This window comes from Pinus tabuliformis, chromosome 1_1, assembly GCF_031772625.1.
Source record: "Pinus tabuliformis cultivar Carrire ecotype Pingquan chromosome 1_1, CPIR1, whole genome shotgun sequence".
Lineage (NCBI taxonomy): Eukaryota > Viridiplantae > Streptophyta > Pinopsida > Pinales > Pinaceae > Pinus > Pinus tabuliformis.
The window spans coordinates 61,120,098-61,139,887 of NC_142297.1; the positions used below are offsets into that span (position 1 = coordinate 61,120,098).

Here is a 19,790-nt window from a genome sequence, read left to right on the forward strand (position 1 = left end):
CGTGAACAGTTGCAACCACTCAACTACCTTCCCTTGATCGAACGATTAACAATCTTCTAATCGTCTAACACATAATCTAACGGCACACAGGGATGACACGTGGATTTTAGGGAAGTTCATTTCAAAGGGAAACGCCTTACGGCGTAATGAATGTTATAAATAATAATGAGGAACTTATTAGAATTGGAATAATCTCAAATCCCTAGGAAATTGGTGGTCGGGGAAGCGTGACACAAATATATTTTTTTTAATTTATTAAAAGTCAATGCAACCTAACAAACTTATGCTGAGCATATTCTCTCAATCTATGCCCTCAATTAAAAAAAAATAAAATCAACAGATCCTCATCCACCTTAAGTTGAAATAAGAAGCCTTCGCAAAAATGAAACATTACAATGTAATAAAACTCATATCATTCAAATTTAATCTAAACAAACAAAAAAATCACCCCATTAGAATTACACCAAAATTATAAATAAGTAAAATTATTTTCAAATATCATAAAATTTTGGATATTAAGCTTTAAATAAATAAATAAAAATATAAAATTATATTTTACCATTTTTCAACCAAAAAGTCTAAACAAGTAAACTAGCAATTGTCCCAAAAGGTACAAAGAGAGGCCGATAGGATTATTAAATTGGAATTGTTGAATTTTTATAGAAGAGTTAATTGGTTTGTCAAAAACCTTGTTTTCTTGGACTGGATCATTGTGCAATTACTTTTCTTTAGATATTTTGTTTATATCTATATTACAAAGAACACATTGAATGTCTTATTTCATTTTAGAGTAAGTTAATTACCCAAAATCAAGAGGTTAAATTAATTACCCAAAATCAAGAAACCTCTATAGATGGCCAAGCATATACAAAGCTTGCTAGTGACCAAGGCAATAACCACCATGACTATCCAGTGCCAATATATTTCATTGAAAACCATAATTGTATATTGCATTTAGAAAGTCAAAACATAATATTAGAAAACATGTTGATATATTGCTATTAAAAAGTTAATTCCATTACAAACCATGATATTATTATTATATTTTATAAAGAATAATATACATATATAGAATGATACTACATTGAAATCCATAATTGTATAGTGCGATTAGAAAGTCAAAATATAATATTCTTAAACCAATACTTATTGTATTCATATGTGATGTTTAATAAAATACAATTAAATTTGTGATGTACAATTAATTTTTTAACTATTTTTATTTAAAAATTAATAATAATAATAATAATAATATAATTAAAATAATAATTAATAATAATATACTTGAAATGATAAAATATAAAGATTCATAGGAATGACCAAAACAACCCAATCTGCAAATTGACAATTGGACATCTTAATAGTAAAGGCATTTTAAAAATAAGCATGACTTTGAAAGAAAGTTGATATTGATTTGATCGTGTCAAACCTTTTTTGTTTAATAAAATACAATTAAATTTGTGATGTGTAATTAATTTTTTTAACTATTTTTATTTAAAAATTAATAATAATAATATAATTAAAATAATAATTAATAATAATATAATTGAAATGATAAAATATAAAGATTCATAGGAATGACCAAAACAACCCAATTTGCGAATTGACAATTGGACATCTTAATAGTAAAGGCATTTTAAAAATAAGCATAACTTTGAAAGAAAGTTGAAATTGATTTGATCATCTCAAACCTTTTTTGACCTATGCAAAAAGTTGATGAACAGTTTTGGACATATGCAAAAAGTTGCTAAGGAGAGGTTGAGATTGAAAATATATAATCATTTTGGATGTATGTGGTGGGTGAGAAAGTAAAGGTTGAAATTGAATTAATTTTTCATAATTATAATTATGATATTATGTGATAAAGGATTAAAAAATATAAAATCCCAAAGTAAAAGTTGTTCCAATTAAATTTACTTTATCATAAAAGAACATTGTATCTCTGTGCATATTGTTCTGTATCTACATACCTATTTGAAAATGGAAAAACACCCACTTTAAATTCAAATTATACTCGTCTATTAACTGGAAATACTTTATCAATATGAAATCATATACCATATACCTGTCTTAACTATATCCACTTTATTAATGTGGATCCATGAGCTGGATGACACTTGTGGCCATATAAAAGTTTAAAGTCAAGAAGCTTGGTGATAATCGAGCATTTAAATAATATTTTTGAATTTTAAATATTTAAAAATGGTATATTTATTCTGCATCAAAAGATACCTTTAATGACAGAAAAGGGAAGTTGCCGTGCTTTTATAATTTCTAACTTCAAAAAACAAGAAGTTGCCTTTACTTTTATAATTTCGAAAAACAATGTGATAGAATTGAATAAAATATCATAAAAGATCATAGACTGAAATGAACAAAATTATAATAAAATATAATATAATAGACTGAAATGAATAAAATTAAAATAAAATAATGAACAAAGAAAGTAGTAATCTTTCCATACAAGTAAAATTTAGTAACTAATATTGCAGAGGGAAATCCCATCATATTACAGAATGAAATCCCATCCTATTACAAGTAAAACTGAGAAATTTCATATACCACAATACAAGTAAAACTGAAACCAATCTTGTAGAGTGAAATCCCATCATATTACAGAATGAAATCTCATTCTATAGGATTTACTAGGGTCATTACATAGAAAATAAACATAAGTGGAGAGTTGATTCACAAGGCATGACATGGACTCTGTAGAGTGAATCCCCTAATCTTGTAGAGTGATTCCCATCATATTACAGAATGAAATAGCATTCTAAAGGATTTACCAGAAACATTACAAAGATCGCTATCACAATGGAGAGCTGCTTCACAAGGCAGGACATGGATTCTACTTACAGGATGTAAGCCCTTCATTCACCACAGAATCTCTTGTTGTTGAAGATGAGAAGCAGCACAAAAGTTAGTCATTCCACATCTACTACAAACTTACAACAATATTAACATCCTGCAAATATTCTCATCTATGAGGAGCTTTGGGGGCCTATAGATTACAAGAGAATAGCAGAAATTCTTCACTAAACATGCTAGTAGCGTACTGATCATCTTGGTTGTTGGAGACAAAACTGGTGTTGAAGCTCTCTTTCCTCACAAACCGAGCAGGGGCTTTCTTGCCATAATTCTGAGTAGAGAAAGGTTGGGTAACCGAGCTGTATGGCACGTATGGCCACAGTTCTGCACGCTTCCCAGTGCATTTCACTTTCTTCAGTACCTTGTTCGGCTTCACATATCCCGTGACTGTCACTTTCTACATCTTTCTATTTATATACACCGTTTGAACTCCTGCACAAAATGTCCCACAGAAGAGAAACAAAAGTTATTACAATCATCAAAACCCCAGCTTATATTAATGTAGAAAAGAAAATGATGAGCCACTTTGGCCTGTGGCTTAGAGGTAGATCTTGGTTGTAACAGGTTACAAAAGTTAGCATCTCCTTACATAAATCAGCAACAAAGCTAATGGATTGGTAATGAGAAAACATAGATCCTGAGGTGCAACTTTTCAAAAACCCAAAGCTAAAAAAATTGGTAAAACAGAGCAAACATGAACTCTAAGCTGAAAAACTGAAGAAATTTTAAAGAATTAATCAGCACACAAGTAGTTAATGCTGAAAGCATTTACAAGGCAGTGTATCATTCTTCCACGTTGATCTGCATTTCCACCATATGTGTCAGTTCTCCTTGTGGTTTAAATAACCAAGCAATGCCTCTTAGTTTTCCAGTATTGAACAGCAAATTTCAATGATGGTTTCACCAGAGGCGAGGGAAAGATTTTAGTTAAGTAGTTTTCAAATACTAGGTTTCCCTAAGCTAGATACATTTGAAGAAACATCTTTGTTAAGCCATGGAGAATTAGTATGTAGATTTGCTTTTCAACTGAAAATACTTAGGCATCCATATGCACACAGTAAAGATATCATAACCTACAGCTATGATTTACTGTATGTGCTTTTGTGAAGATGGACATTGCAGTTCATAAGATACTTTTGTTTGGAATTAAATAATCAAATAGCCATTTGGAAGATGGAAACAAGTATAAGAGTTTGACACTAGCTACACCATAGTTACTATGATTAATGTGTGTGTAAACTAAAATGATTCAACGTAAAAGTAGGGTATTGTTTTGTAGTAGGTTCTTGATCTAGTCTAAAAACTATGTATGCATATTCGTTCCACAGACAAGATTTCCAGAGCACATTGAGATGCATTGCCATCTGCTAAAAATTCTTGGGGATGATAAGCAGCCAGTCATGACATGGGAAGGCAACATAAAACTGGATCATCCTTTGTGATTGCAAACTGGAATTATTTATCTGCTCTTATGAAGGTGGACACTGCAGTGCATAAGATACTTTTGTTTAGAAAAATAATCAAACAACAATTTGGAAGATGGAACTTTGCAATGCTTGCACATCATTTGTACCAATTGAATATCTTTGTTTAGGATCTGTAATTTGTAATTTTATGGATCATTGGAAACAAGTATAACGGTTTGACACAAGCTACGCCAAAGGTATTATGATTAATACAAATATAAACTAAAATGGCTCAACATAAAAGTAGGGTATAGTTCTCGAGTAAGTTTATTCTAAAAACTATGTATACATATTCTTTTCACAGACAAGAATTCAACATCACATTGTGATGCATTTCTATCTCCTAAAAATTTTTGGGGCCCAACTATAGACTATACCTAACTACTCAATACTAAATAGTGCTTGCTTTTCTCTGAGAATGGTCAATTAACTTGCAGGAGATATTGGGAGCACGAAGAAGTATTTACAGATGATGATGAAGCAGTTGGATATGATCCTGCTGAGAGAGAAGATTTAGCTCCTGAACTTCCTGCCCCACCCGAGATCAAGCAAGTATGATTGTATTCAGATGATTTGCTTATGATATACTAGGTTTTATTTGATAGCTGCAAATGTTGTTTGGTTATATTAGGTAACTAAGTAAGTTGTTTACTGTTTAACCTGCTATGAAGCTGGTTAGACACCCTTATAAGTTATGATAAAAAAAACTTAGTTTGTTTTGTTACTTATACATGAGATCATGCAAATCAAAGGAAATTTTCTTTAATTTTGATCTGTCTCGCTCTAACACCCTGACACATTATTGGCAAAATACCTTCTCAAGTTCTCTTCCATGTGAGGTTGCCTTGTTGCTACGCTTGTAGTTCTCATTTTTGCACTGGAGTTCATGGCCCTAACCTAGATACATTTGAAGAAACATCTTTGTTAAGCCATGGACAATTAGTATGTAGCTTTTCTTTTCAACTGAAAATACTTAGGCATCCATATGCACACAGTAAAGATATCATAACCTACAACTATCATTAGAAAATCTAATTTTCAGATTGGAACCAATTATCTTTATCAAAGATGAATAGGGTATTATCAAAAAAAAAATATTCAACAAAATGCATTTTACCAGTTTACTGACCTGCAAATCATGTGACAGCATCCAGATGTTTTTTCAACAATTTGTCCACATTTTCCACACAGTCGCCAATCTTTTTTTTTGGCGAGCTTTAAGAGCAACAAATCATCTTTGTCTCTCTCAGGAATAGACAATTTCTCCAGGTCAGAGCAATCCAAACCCACATGCCATGGCACACCACATTGAGCACAAAACAACCTTCTGCATTCAGGGCATTCTGACTCTTTAATAACAACAACAAAGGGCAATCGATGAATTCCACGATTTGGAGTTTAGATAATGTACTTTCATTCCACCCATCAGATCCAACTATATTCTCTAACTTGTTTAGTTCATCCAATGTTAAAGACTCTAACATTGGATAACTGCCACTGCCAATGTCCAGCTCCATCAACTGATTGCACATAGTAATTTGTAGTTCTTTTAATTTAGGCAGCTTCATTCCCTTTGGAAACCTTTGCAATGATGGACAATTGATAATTACCAATAATTGAAGTCGGGACATTGTTCCTTCATTCCACTCACCAAATGACCCTGCAACTAGGGATTTTAACTTGAGCAAGTTTCTTAAAACTAATTTTTCTAACATGGGAAAAGACTTACCTGCAGTTTCACTTTTGGTCTCCTCCAAGGCAGACTCACCTGCAGTTTCACTTTTGGTCTCCTCCAAGGTAGGAAGAGCCTCCAATTGGTAACATGAGCGCAAAAGTAACACTCTGATATTTTGTAACTTACAAATACTGTTGGGTAGAGTTGCCTGCTGATAATTAATGAGATGAAAATCCTGCAATTTCTTCATATTCCCTATGTTTTGGAGAATACCACGCTCAGGGGCTGCACCATCTCTATCTGCACCTGCATCAGCATCGTTGTCACATTCTAATGTTAAGCTTCTCATCTCATCCATTATACCCAGTGCAGTTTCTGATTTCACCACCATTGTCAGCTCCATGAGACTGGAGAGCTTTGAGAGATCTTCCACACTCATTGCACAAGTAGACTCCATTAATGGAAAAATGAGAGGAAGTGAGCTGAGAAAGATTTTCAGGAATCTTCTTGAGACTAAAGCATGCATCCAGCTTGAGATGCTTTAGATTCTGAAGACCTCCTATTTTATTCGATAGTGCATCCAATTCTATACAAGAATTAAGATTCAAAACTTGAAGACTAGATAGATTACAAAAGTTCTCAGGCAATGATTTTATTGGAGTGTATGACAAATCCAAACCTTTAAGTGACAGGATACTACAGAGACTGTCAGGAAAATCAGCAAGCTTGGAGCAGTTAGACAACTTGAGAAATTGAAGCTATTGAAGTTGCTTCAAGGTTGGCAATCCTTTTATTGGAGTGGATGACAAATCCAAAACCTGAAGAGAAGGGGTATTGTTGAACAATTCTTCTGGAATCTTTTCCAAACGAATATTGGAGGCTAAAACCAAACTCCTCAGTTCTGAACATCTCAAATCATTTGGCAGATCACGAATAGCATTATAGCCCACCGATATTCGTCTGCAATCCCTGGAAACTTTGTCAGTCGGAAAGCTCTGCAACTGTTGACCTGCTGCAAATAAGCATGTTCCCTCCTTTTGGCCTATGTCAATTGCCATGTCACGAAAAGCTTCATGAATCTTTAAATACTCGACATTGTTATAGTCATCATCAACAATATACTCCACACACTCCACCAAGCACCTTTTTACCAGTTCATCAATGCATTGCCGCCCAGCATCCATAAAATAAGGTGTCCCTGGCTTGTTGAGGAAGCCTTCCGCGTCCCACATCTGCACCAGCGTCTCCACAGCAATTTCTTTATCTTCCAGAAATGTTGCACAATTTAGAAAAAAAAATCTTTAGATGGAATTCTGACAATTCATTGCAAGTCCATCTTAACACCTGATAAAGCTCTACGTCACTGGCCCTGAGATTTGTTGGGACGGAAGCATCTCTCTTTCTCATCAAATTTAAAGCATGGCTCCACTCATACTCATTCTTTTTAAACCTCATCGCTCCAGCAACTGCATTTATGGCCAACGGCAAGCCTCTGCAATCCGAGGCAATTTCTCTCGCTCTAGCCTCTACAATATCATTCTCAGGTCCATTTTCAAAAGCTCCTTTTCTAAATAAGTCCCAACCTTCATCTGAGGACAAGGGTTCTATCTCCAGGGAGTAATCCTTTGCTCCCATCTTTTCAATCACTTGTGTGCTGCGGCTGGAGACTAAGAGTTTGCTACCAGTATTATCCCCAATTCTGACGCCCACTTCACTAAGATCTATTTCCTTCCCAATGTTGTCCAATATAAGAAGCAATTTCTTTTTGTCTAGAGATGCACTCAATTTCATCTTTTTCGTCTCAGGATTATCATTTTCCTCCATACTTATATTCAGAGCCTCCGCAATGGAAGCCTGCAACTGTTCAATTTCAAAGTTCCCACAAACTGTAAACCAAATGACGAGATCAAAGAAACGACTGACCTCTTTCTTGTAGGTATTGTAGATGATTTTGAGCAAGGATGTCTTACCCACACCCCCTTTACCATATACACCGATTACACGAGCTTCGCGACGAGCTCCCTCCAACCAACCCTGCAGCTTCTCCCGGGCAGATTTAATGCCCGCCCCTACGAATCCGGAGTCAGGCACAGGTTGAAGAAGGCGCTGTGCTCTAGGAGCGGCTGAGGACACAATCTGCTCTGCATTGGAGGACATCGAAAAAACCATTTCAAGCTCTTGTGACAGGGAAGCAAGAGTGGAGAAGACGAAAAGGGTACCCCAGGCAAATCTTTCAGGCTCCGATCTAGCAGCATTCAGGCGAGGGTTTGCAATCTTCTACCTTCCCTTGATCGAACGATTAACAATCTTCTAATCGTCTAACACATAATCTAACGGCACACCGGGATGACAGGTGGATTTTAGGGAAGTTCATTTCAGAGGGAAACGCCTTACGGCGTAAAAATAATTTGTGTTGTGGTAAAAGCGTCATATATGTTAGTGATGGCTATGTTCACATAATGATTGTATTAGTTTATCTATTCAAAGGGATCATTTCTGGTTGACTCAATGATGGAGCTTGATCTCATGAGTGTCAAGAGAATTGAATCAATGATAGAGCTTGACCTCGTGAGTGTCAAGAGAATTGAATTGATGACCTCCCAATAGCAAAGGTGCATTAAACCAATTAAGCTAACCATCGAGACTTCATCTATATATATATATATATATATATATATATATATATATATATATATATTTATATATTTTAGGACAACACAAAAATATGTGACATAGATTTTTATATTTTTTTCTTCTTCGTATTATAAAATATTATGGTTCTTTCAATATGCTAAATAATTTTGATATATTAAATTATATGGTTTATTGATTGAGATGAGATATTATTCAAATTTGATTATAAATATTAATAAATTGAAAGTTTTAATAATGTTGAGGGTTAGCTCAATTGGGTGAATTCTTGTTGTTAAAGCACTTGTTAATGGGAGGTTGCAGCATTGATTCTCACCAAGGCCATTAAGGTTAGACTTTGCTAATAAGTTGATCGGATGTTGATCCCTTAGGGTGATTTTTAATGTAAATAAAATAAAACTAAAATCATGGGACATGTTGATGGAGGAGCATTTCCTATTTTGTATTTATTTATTTAATTTGGGTAATCTTAGAAAATTCTAGATTTTATGGAGACTTTAGAAAATTATGTAGTTAGGATAGATTCCTAGGACTGAGAGAGTTTCTTTCAACTTCTTCCAAATATCTGGGAAGTAGTTCTCTTTTTGAGAAATTGGACAGTTTTCCTCCTTAGAGTAAATAGCCATATGTAATTCATTTATAAAACCAAGTTTTAAAGAAAATATAATTTAATAAAATTATATATTTGTTTGAATGAGAATTTTCCAAATGGTCAAATTTTGGTATCAGAGCCGCCGAGTGAAAGTTGAGATTGTTAAAGGCTTGAACGAGGCGATGTGATGAGTAACCGTTGACAATTGAATTGTGTACGAGGGAAACTCCTATTTCCACTCCTATTGAAATATAAATGCGGTCTGACATGCGAGGGGAATAGGAGTTGCCTTGCATTTATATTTCCCTCAAAGTTGACTTTGGCATGTTAGCAGCAAGGCACCTCCTATCCCCCTCGCATGTTAGACCGCATTTATATTTCAATAGGGGTGGAAATAGGAATTTCCGTGTATGAGCGTCGAGTAAATTAGTGCAGCGTTCAACATCGAATATTGATTGTGAAATATACTTTGTAGCTTTATGAAGCAACCATCCAATGTGTAGTCTGTGGCGCTTTAAAAAGCATCTGCGTAGAAAGCCATTCCAGCTACGTTAAAGTATGCATATAACAGAACCTACGCTAAACAATGACCAAGTCGGTGGGAGTTATTTTAGCGTGTGCAGAGAAATTGTTGAATTAAGGAGATAACGTTGGAGAAATTGTCAGTAAAAAGCAACCTGTAGCGGGAATGCACGAGACATTAATGTAGAGACCCAGTGACAGAAAGGTGAAGTCTTGTGCCAAAGACTGATTAACAAAAACCAAACTCGTTGTTGATTAAATCTGGTGGTAAAGCTTAAAACCTTTATGTTATTTAAATGAATCTGGTAAGTTAAATTAAACCTTTATGCTATTTAAATGAGGTATGGAGGAATTCGTGCCATTTACGTTGAAAAGAATGGTGCTTCATACCATTTGTAAATGAAGGTATGACATCCACTTTATGTGAGGATTAGTATGAGTGTTTTCAATGAGTGGAACTATTTTATGAATTAATTAATGTGTTAGTGGTTTGAAAGATAAGAACGGGAAGGTGAGAAAATGTTTTTCATGGAATGTATATTAGCGAATATGTTAAATGATTCATGGAGTGGATTTATGGTTAAATATAGAGTGGATTAATATATTGGGGTTAGCATTTAAGGGTTTAAAGAAAAGGAAAAATAATAATGGTTAGTAAGTTATTTAAAAATGGTATACAGAGTTAGAGCAGATAGGGGAGTTGGAATTGGTCGAGGAAGACCAACTCTCAACTAGATCTTATTCGATGAAGTGAGATATATTCGAACGAGATTAGATGCATTGGAGACAACACTCAGAAGAGATGTTGACACTGGCAATATCAACGAATTAGAAGAAACCTCAAAACAAGAAGTTGAAGTTGAAGAAGAAACTCCAGAAGAGAAAATGGTCAAGATAATCATGGAATTAACTAGCAAATCAAGATTGGAAGTGCCTATGTACAAGGGAAACTTAAATCCTGAAGAACTGATCGACTGGATTAGCACCATGGATAAATATTTTGACTATGAAAATGTAGTTGAAGATAAGAAAGTCAAGTTCGCGGTAACCAGATTAAAAGGACATGCTGCACTATGGTGGGACAATGTGCAAGTTGAGCGGAGAAATAAAGGCAAAGGGAAGATCACTAGTTGGGATCGGATGGTAGCCAAGCTCAAAGGTAAATTTCTTCCTCAAGACTATCAGTTAAATCTTTTTCGACAGATGTAGAAATCCATGTATGTAAAAGAATATACAAAAGAATTTTATAGATTAAGTATAAGGTCTAGTCATGTGGAAGCAGATGATGAAAATCTAGCTAGATATATTAATGGCCTAAGATTTGAAATACAATATGAATTGGATATTTTGTCTTTGAAAACTATTGAAGAAGCTTACCAGATATCCCTTAAGATAGAAGAGAAACTGGCAAGGAAGCAGAGTTAGAGAGGAAGAGGACGAAGTATAGTAAGGAGCAGAGGACAATCAAGCAAAGGACCACCAAGTAGAGGACAATCAAGCAGAGGATATTCAAGCGGAAGATTTCCCATTCAAAAAGAAGAAGGCAGCAGTTCACATCAGGCAGAATCATCATCAAGAGGAGATTTTAGAGGACAAAGACCATATCAAAGAGGTAGAGGTAGATCTTTTGTGGTAAGATGTTATACATGTAATAAAGTTGGCCATAAATTTTATGAAAGTCCAGAAAGATCTTCTAGTCAGGGTAGCATACATATGGCACCTAAAACTAGTGAATCCTTAATCATGAAAAGAACTTTATTAAAGTCTCCTAAAGAAGTAAAGGAACCTACACAAAGGAAAACATTGTTCAAAATTGTTTGTAAATCAGGAGGAAAATGTTGTAAAGTCGTTATTGATAGTGGAGTATTGATAATTTAGTATCCACAGAAATGGTAGAAAAGTTAAATTTAAGGAAAAATAAATATCCTACTCCCTACAAAGTCTCATGGCTGCAAAAGGGACATCAGATACTAGTTAATGAGCAATGTGAAGTGGAGTTTCATATAGGATGTTATAAAGATAAAGTTCTTTGTGATGTTATGCCTATGGATGTGTGTCATATTCTACTTGGAATACCTTGGCAATATGACAGGAAAGAAATACATGATGGAAGGAGCAACACCTATACTTTTGAAAAGGATAGAGAAAAGCATGTACTCTTTCCTTTTAAGGATGAAAAGCACCAGAAGAAGACAAATCCAAGGTAATGTTACTTAGTGGAAAAGAGTTCCTTCAAGAAATCAAATATGAGGAGATAAATTTTTCTTTGATTGGTAAGCCAAAGGTAGTCCCCACAAGCAAAAATATGGATGATTTTCCAGAATAAATTAAAAATATGTTAAATGAATTCATTGATATTGTAGTGGATGGCTTGCTTGATAAGTTGCCTCCCATTAGAAGTATCAACCATCATATTGATCTCATTTGAGGTGTCAGCCTTCCAAGCAAAGTAGCCTACAGAATGACTCCAAAGGAGAATGAAGAAATTAAAAATCAAGTGCAGGAATTGTTGGATAAGGGTCTCATCCGAGAAAGTTTAAGCTTGTGTGTTGTTCCAACAATGTTAACTCCAAATAAGGATGGTGGATGGAGAATGTGTATAAACTCTTGAGCAATCAATAAAATCACAATCAGGTACATGTTTCCATTTCCTCGTATTGATGATCTCATATATTGTTTAAGTGGTGTTGCATATTTCTCTAAAATAGATTTAAAAAGTGGATATCATCATATCATAATCAGATAAGGTGACGAATGGAAAACAACATTTAAAACTAATAATGGTTTATATGAATGGTTGGTAATGCCTTTTGAACTTACTAATGCTCCCAGTAGCTTGATGATGTTAATGAATGAGGCCTTAAAAGAATTCATTTGAAAATTTGTTATAGTTTATCTTGATGATATCCTAATTTATAGTCAGTCAAAAGAAGAGCACATAAGACATCTTAACATGGTTTTGAAGAAGTTACAACAAGAAAAATTGTTAACCAATTTAAATAAGTGTAGTTTCATGAAAACAAAATTATTGTACTTGGGTTTTATGATTTCAAAGGAAGGCTTAAATATGGATCAAGAGCCCCGGATGCGGGTGTCATTAAGTCTGCTCGGGGAGAGCCACATGCCCCGCATGGGCTGCCACGTGAGGATCAAGGGCCTTTAATGCCCCTCGCCGCCGAGACTTCAAGTCGGGAGAGTATTCAAGCTGAAGGAGATGGCAAGCCTGCAGAGAGTATTCAATGCGGGCAAGTACCGAGGGAAGGTTAACGAGGTTAAGAATGATGGATTGTTGGGGTGCGAAGCTCAGTGCGACGAGAAGGCTCCTCAGAACTCTGTGCGAAGATGCTGCGATTTCATTGCTGAGAGCTCGGACGAGGTCCGCTCCATGCTTGTTTTTTCTGGTCTTTGTCTTTGTTCAGTTGTGCTCAGCCTCGACCCAATTTGGAGACAGCAAGCAGTTGGTAAGGAACGAAGGAACAGTTGGACCTCCTCTGCTCTGGAACAGGATAAGGAATTTACGGATACCATGGCGCGGCCGCGTGAAAGGATGCCTTGCAGAAGAGGTTCAGGGCGTGGTGAATCCTCTCGGCCCCCTGCAGCGGATGTTCATCATCACTGCTGCTGCTGCTATTGTTATAGAAGGGCAGGAGCTACCCCAATTCAAGCGAGTCAGCTTCTGGAGGCTGGTAGCTCCAATGATGGAGCGCCCAAGCTCCCAGCGTTTGGCTCTGTCATTTTTACACTGGGCAGCTCCAGGGACAATGCGGGAATTAATGCACATATCTCAGTGTTGTTCACCAAAATTCCTGAGGAGAATGAGGAAGGTTCATCAATGGTCCCGGCTGAGGAACGTCCAGAGGACAATAGGGGGAAGCGCCCATTGGGGGAGTCATCGAGTGCAGAGGGTAATTCAGAGAGGGAGCCTCAGCAAGCCCCCTCCCGAACTCGAGAGCAAGAGCTGCCAGCCCCCGCGCAAGACCCCATGGCACTATGGGAGGGTATCCCAGAGGGACAAGGATGGTGCAGAATACTGGAAGAGAAACCAGAGGAATAACCCCCAGCGGCACTCACGCGCATCTGCTGTCTTCTCTCAGGTCGGGTACGGGGTCTCGGTTGATATCTGGTTTACGTCTTATGTCTTTGTTTGTTTCCTTTATGTACTGAGTCATGTTAGCGTCTACACTAGTCTTTCTGCTCTGGGTTATGTTCGCGGCTATCATAGTCTTTCTGGGTCATGAGTCTTTTGTGGGAAGCCCCTGCGTGGGCCGTTTTGGTGCTACATTGGAATATCACCGTGTCATGTGTATCGTTCTGAACTGGAAATATCGCCCTGCGAGGCAGAATTATGAGTCTGATAGAGCCGCCCAAGGAGCCGCAGTTGGTCCTGGGCAGCCAGTCTTTTTTTGGATGTAATGTTTACCTGTATATAATAATATATATTGGTTAGTGTTGCCGAGAAAAAAAAAATATGGATCAAGAGAAAGTAAAGGCCATAATTAATTGGCCAACCCCAAGAAACATTTCATAGGTAAGAAGTTTTCATGGATTGGCAAGTTTTTACAAAAAATTTATCAAAAATTTCAGTGGTATATGTGCTCCAATTGTAGAAACTATTAAAGAAATAAATCAACCATTCCATTGGACAGAAGCAACTAATAAAAGTTTCAAATTATTAAAGAAAAATATTACAGAACAACCTATTTTAGCATTTTCATATTTCAACAAGTTGTTTCATGTTGATACTGACACCAGTGGAACTGCAATAAGAGTTGTTCTAAGTCAAGAAGGAAGACTAGTCACCTACTATAGTGAAAAACTCAATGAAGCCAAACAAAAATACTCTTTTCATGATAAAGAGTTCTATGCCATCATACAAACAAAAAAAAAAATGGAGACATTATCTTATGCTAAAAGAGGTCATCCTTTACACAGATAATCATGCTTTACAATATATCAACAATCAAACAAAATTGAGTCAAAGACATGTTAAATGGATTGAATTCTTACAAAAATTTACATTTTTTATCAAGCATAAAAGTGGGCATTCAAATAAAGTAGCAGATGCATTAAGCAGGATCGTCTTAATTTTACAAGAATTCCAAGTGAATGTCTTAGTATTTGATGAGCTAAAAGATATGTATAAAGATGATCCAAATTTCAAAGAAGCTTATGCAGCTTGTGAAAATCCTATAAGTAGAGATAGAACTCCATGGTTAGATTATATGATACAGGAGGGACTTCTGTTCAAAGGAAGACAATTATGCATTCCAAGATGTTTGATGAGAGAAAATATGTTAAAAGAAAAACATAGTGGAGGCTTAACAAGTTATTTTGGGCAAGATAAAAGTCTATCCCGGTTACAAGCATTTTATTATTGGCCATGCATGCAAGCAGATGTAAGAATATTTGTTGAAAGATGCAGGATATGTCAATATGAAAAAGGAAGAAGTTAGAACATTGGACTATATCAACCCTTACCAATACCAAATCGACCATGGGACTCTATAAGCATGGATTTTGTACTAGGATTGCCCAAAACACAAAGAGGAAGTGACTCAATATTTTTTGTTGTTGTTGAAATATTCTCAAAAATAGCACACTTTATAGCCTGTAAAAAGACAAATGATGCAACTAACATAGAAAACTTGTTCTTCAAATAAATAGTTAGATTGCATGGATTACCTACAAGTATTGTTTCTAACATAGATACCAGGTTTGTGGGCCATTTTTGGAGAACTTTATGGAAAAGGTTAGGAACCAATCTCAACTTTTGTTCAACACATCATCCTTAGACTGACAATTAGACAAAGTGGTAAATAGAATTCTTGGAAAAATCTTAAGAAGTTTGGTAAGTGGACATCCCAAACAATGGGATCAAGTACTTGCTCAGGCAGAATTTGCATATAACGATTCACCTAACAGAAGCATAGGATTAAGTCCATTCCAAATTATTTATGGAATGCATCCAAGAGGAATTTATGAGTTAAGGAACCTTGAAAAACAAGAATTTAGAAGTGCAGATGGTGAATATTTTGCAGCAATTATGCAAGAAATACAGGATCGAGTCAAGCAACAATTACAAGAAAGCATCGGAAAGTATAAATGAAGAGTAGATTCCAAAAGAATACAATTGGATTTTGAAGTTGGGGACTTTTTTATGGCACATCTTTGGAAAAAAATAATTCCTAAAGGGAAATCTAATAAGTTAAAACTGAAAAAGATCAGAGCATGCAAAATTTCAAGGAAATTTTCCTATAATGCTTATGAAATATGACTACCCAAAGGCTTTGGAATCTCACCAAATATTTAAGGTTTCATATCTATACCCCTTTAAGGAACCAGTAAATGATCTTACAAATGCACCTATGGTGGGCCCCAGTATTGCAGCAATAATGCTGCAACTCTTGGGACTCCCTTCTTTAATTTTATCAACCCGGTAGTTCGTAACAAACTTGGAAGCGACGGTGCTGTATGCACAAGCACTAGCTCTTGCCGCAGCTGTCACTTGGTCAGCTGGCACAAGTCCACTAGGGGCTTAAGCCAACTTCTATGAGCTCTGAGAAGAAGCTTTTTAACTGATGGATGAAAGCTAACTCAAAGGAAGCTAATCTACTTGCAGAAAGAAACTGAAAAGATGAAAGGAAATGCAAACCCTAGCAAACCCTAATTTTACCAACTAGCCCTACTGATGTGAAAAAGAGAATGCAAGCTACTGAAAGAGATGCCATTGACTTCTAGGAAGGTAAAATGCATGTGTCTAAGTTATCACTATCTGAAGAAAACATCTTTTTGTATTTTTGAATAAGTTGTTAGAATTATCATGCATGTGCTTTTAACTGTTTTTTACTGTGCAGAGGTGGATTGGCGAGAGGAAATGCTCTGAGGAGGTCGGGAAGGTTCAGAGAGGGCCTAAGGGGTCCCTAACACCCTTCCATAGAGTTTCACAGAGTTTGGCTATCAAGAAACCTCATTCGCGAGCTTCTACAGGAAGTCTGCAGGGGTTCTACAGGATGTTCTGGAATTTCTATAGGATGTCTACAATTTTTCTACAGGATGTTCAGAAATGGGATTTTGGAGGATGGATGGAGGAAGAAAGATGAAGGAGTGGGTATGGAGGTGAGATAGGGGTTTGAGGATGTCCAGGACTTGGTGAATGAGGCTAAAGAGTGGCTAAGGCAATTGGGTTGGTTCAAAGATAACAGAAGCAATGTTGTGCGAGAGTATGGGAACTAGGGCAGAGTGTGAAAACGTACCAAATGAGAGGCAAGAATCTAAGTTAGGGGATGGAGCAGATGGGATTGATGGAGTACAGGTGGATGGAGAGGTATTACAGGCGCTCTGCAAGTTATCTTTCGAATTAGACAAATGAAGACTTGAAAAACCGATGACCTAGCTACTTTATTCTAATCTGGACTAAGTAACAACAAAGGGAATGAACATAAGTTTATTCGCAATGAAACCATGTATAATAACTATGCAATGAAGCAATCAAGAGTTTGAACATATAACCAACTTCTGCAAATAAAAATCGAACACTAATGCTTACATGGCGAAGCAAAGATAGTGTTTTTGGTGGCAGCAAGGTCACCTTGATCCCAGCTCCTGATCCCACTGAGGGAGAGGTGAAATCAGAGTTGTTTGATGGCCTTTTTCTAAATATCTTCCCTATTAATAACCTATCAACTCAATCTGAACATAAAAATCCTTTTTAATCATCAAAAGAAATCTAAATAACAAAGCAAGATTTAAATCTAAATAGCAAATTTTATTCTAAGAATGCAGCAAAAACACATAAAGATAAACAAAGGAGGTACTGGGCACTTGAGATGGGCCCAACCCCAAGAGCTACAGCCTCCTAAGAGAGATTTAGAGCTGGTGCAAAGCTGGATTCATCTTTATTGATCACAAGAAATGTTACATTCCAAAAACTGTCCACAAGGAAAAGCTTGAAAATGTGCTGAAATGCAAAGCTAACCTACTGCCTAAGAAATGACTAAAATCGAACTACAAACTAGCTAACTTCTGCCTACAAAGTGACTAACTGAAATGAGGCCCTAAGCCCTCTTATTTATACAAATTGAGGACCCCTACAACCCTCCTAAACTTTAGCAACTCGGCTGCCAAAACTTGTAGTTAATAGCACTTTTACTAGCACTTGCTCGGTTGCCCTTGTGATGATTGATTTGGTGGCCCTTGAACTCTGAGTTTATGGTGGAGAATTCAAGGTAAGGGCCCATAAATGAAGGGGACACCTTCCTACAAATCCTCTCCCTTGTTCTTCCACGAATTTGGCTGCCAAGTGCTCATTAAAACCTTTGATTTTGTCTCAAAATTGACTAAAAATCTGCACAAAGCACCCATTAGACTTGTTGGCATAATGACTAACCCAATTCACTCTATTAGCATAAATATAATAAAAAAATGAAATAAACTAATGAGAATGGTGGATTAAGTCGAATTAGGAGGTTGAATGAGCCCATATAATTATCCATTTTTGGGGCTCATCAACCTGCTAGTGATAAATTTCAGTGGGAGAAGCAACTACCTTCAACACCAACAAAGCATATTGAATCAATCGTCGATAAAAAAGTAGTTAAAAGGACCAGGAATAAAGAGTATTTTCAATACTTAGTTAAATGGAAGAATCAACCAGTCGAAGATGCTACTTGGATGATAGCAATAGAGATTTCAAAATATGGTACAAGTATTGAAGAACTCCAAAAGAAAAGCATATGAATGTATCTTTTCCTCCTCAGTAGTATGATGCATGAGCATCTCCTATTTTGTATTTATTTATTTAATTTGGAGAATCTTAGAAAATTCTAGATTTTATGGAGACTTCTAGAATTTGCTGGAGATTAAGTAGTTAGGATAGATTCCTAGAATTGAGAAGATTTCTCTCAACTTACTCCAAATATCTAGGAAGTAGTTCTCTCTTTGAGGAATTCGAGGGTTTTCCTCCTCTAGAATAAATATCCATGTAATTCATTTGTAGAACCAAGTTTTGGAGAGAAAATAACTTAATAAAATTATATGTTTGTTTTAATGAGAGTTTTCCTCATTTGTTCTTTGCGTCACATGTATTCCAAGTTGAATGGTGATCAAACATTATAGTGGGAATCACTTGTGGTTTATTTATGGCTATGGAAATTGGCAAAGGCAAAGAGGAAGTAATTGACATTTAATTATGAAAATAAAGGAAAATAGGAGAAAAGGAAGGTGAAGAGACACACATTTCTATGCAAGAGAAATTAGAGGAAAAATGAAGGAAAATGAAAGAAAAAGGAAACGTTAATAATAAAAAGGCATTAGAGAATCAGATCATTACAGTTGTTTGCTCAACTTTTGTCAATTTAGCATTTGACTCTCTTTCACTCTTGCACACTTAGAGTATTCTTAGAGCACTCTAGCATTCACTTGGATTGGAGAAATAAAGAAAATGGAAGCAAGGAAGCGCAAGGAGATAGTTGGATCAACAACTACAACAAGTTGATTTTGCAAGTAACAGGTTGCATGTGTGATCGCCCTTTTTTTCTTCGATGCATGGAATATGCATGTGGTTCCTTTTTTATGCGATATCATTGGCATGGAGGATTTCTTTGATTGACAATGGTTTCAACCTTTCCTTGCCATTTCCTGGATAGCCATGATGTAGTGGGTTCCCCATTTGGTTTTTGATTGGTTCTCAAGTTTCCTATGATTGTGGCTTGTAAAAATTCTCTGGAGCCCTGAAATAGCTTGGGTTCCCTAGAGACTATCAGTTGAGATGGGAGATCTCTGAAGCCCTGTAATGGTTTGGGTTCCCTAGAGGTTTTGGGTTGAGTTACTAGTTCCTAAAACCTTGAACAACTTAAGTAGAGACCAATCTGGTTGATGTTATTTATTTCTGGACCGTATAGGTGAGATCATTGTGCTTGTGGGTTGAGGTGTTTTAGCCTTTGGAATCCTTGGTTATTTCTATTTTGATTTAACCCTTATAATCCCAAATTCATGCTTGGAATATGACTGATCCGGA

The 19,790-nt window shown here is 36.0% G+C and overlaps 2 protein-coding genes across 2 annotated transcripts; both read right to left on the reverse strand.

The window, feature by feature from the left end:
- Positions 1 to 5,455: 5,455 nt before the first annotated feature.
- LOC149211558 (putative disease resistance protein At4g19050) lies at positions 5,456 to 6,466 on the reverse strand. The gene is made up of 3 exons (XM_089388430.1): positions 6,103 to 6,466; positions 5,659 to 6,063; positions 5,456 to 5,463 (listed from the first exon to the last, which is right to left on the reverse strand). The coding sequence occupies exons 1-3, from the start codon at positions 6,464 to 6,466 to the stop codon at positions 5,456 to 5,458; spliced, it is 777 nt and encodes a 258-aa protein (XP_089244556.1).
- Positions 6,467 to 6,767: 301 nt separating this feature from the next.
- LOC149211559 (putative disease resistance protein At5g05400) lies at positions 6,768 to 8,166 on the reverse strand. Its single transcript, XM_089388431.1, has 2 exons — positions 7,374 to 8,166; positions 6,768 to 7,273 (listed from the first exon to the last, which is right to left on the reverse strand). Exons 1-2 carry the CDS (start codon positions 8,164 to 8,166, stop codon positions 6,768 to 6,770), a joined length of 1,299 nt encoding a protein of 432 aa, XP_089244557.1.
- Positions 8,167 to 19,790: the final 11,624 nt, after the last annotated feature.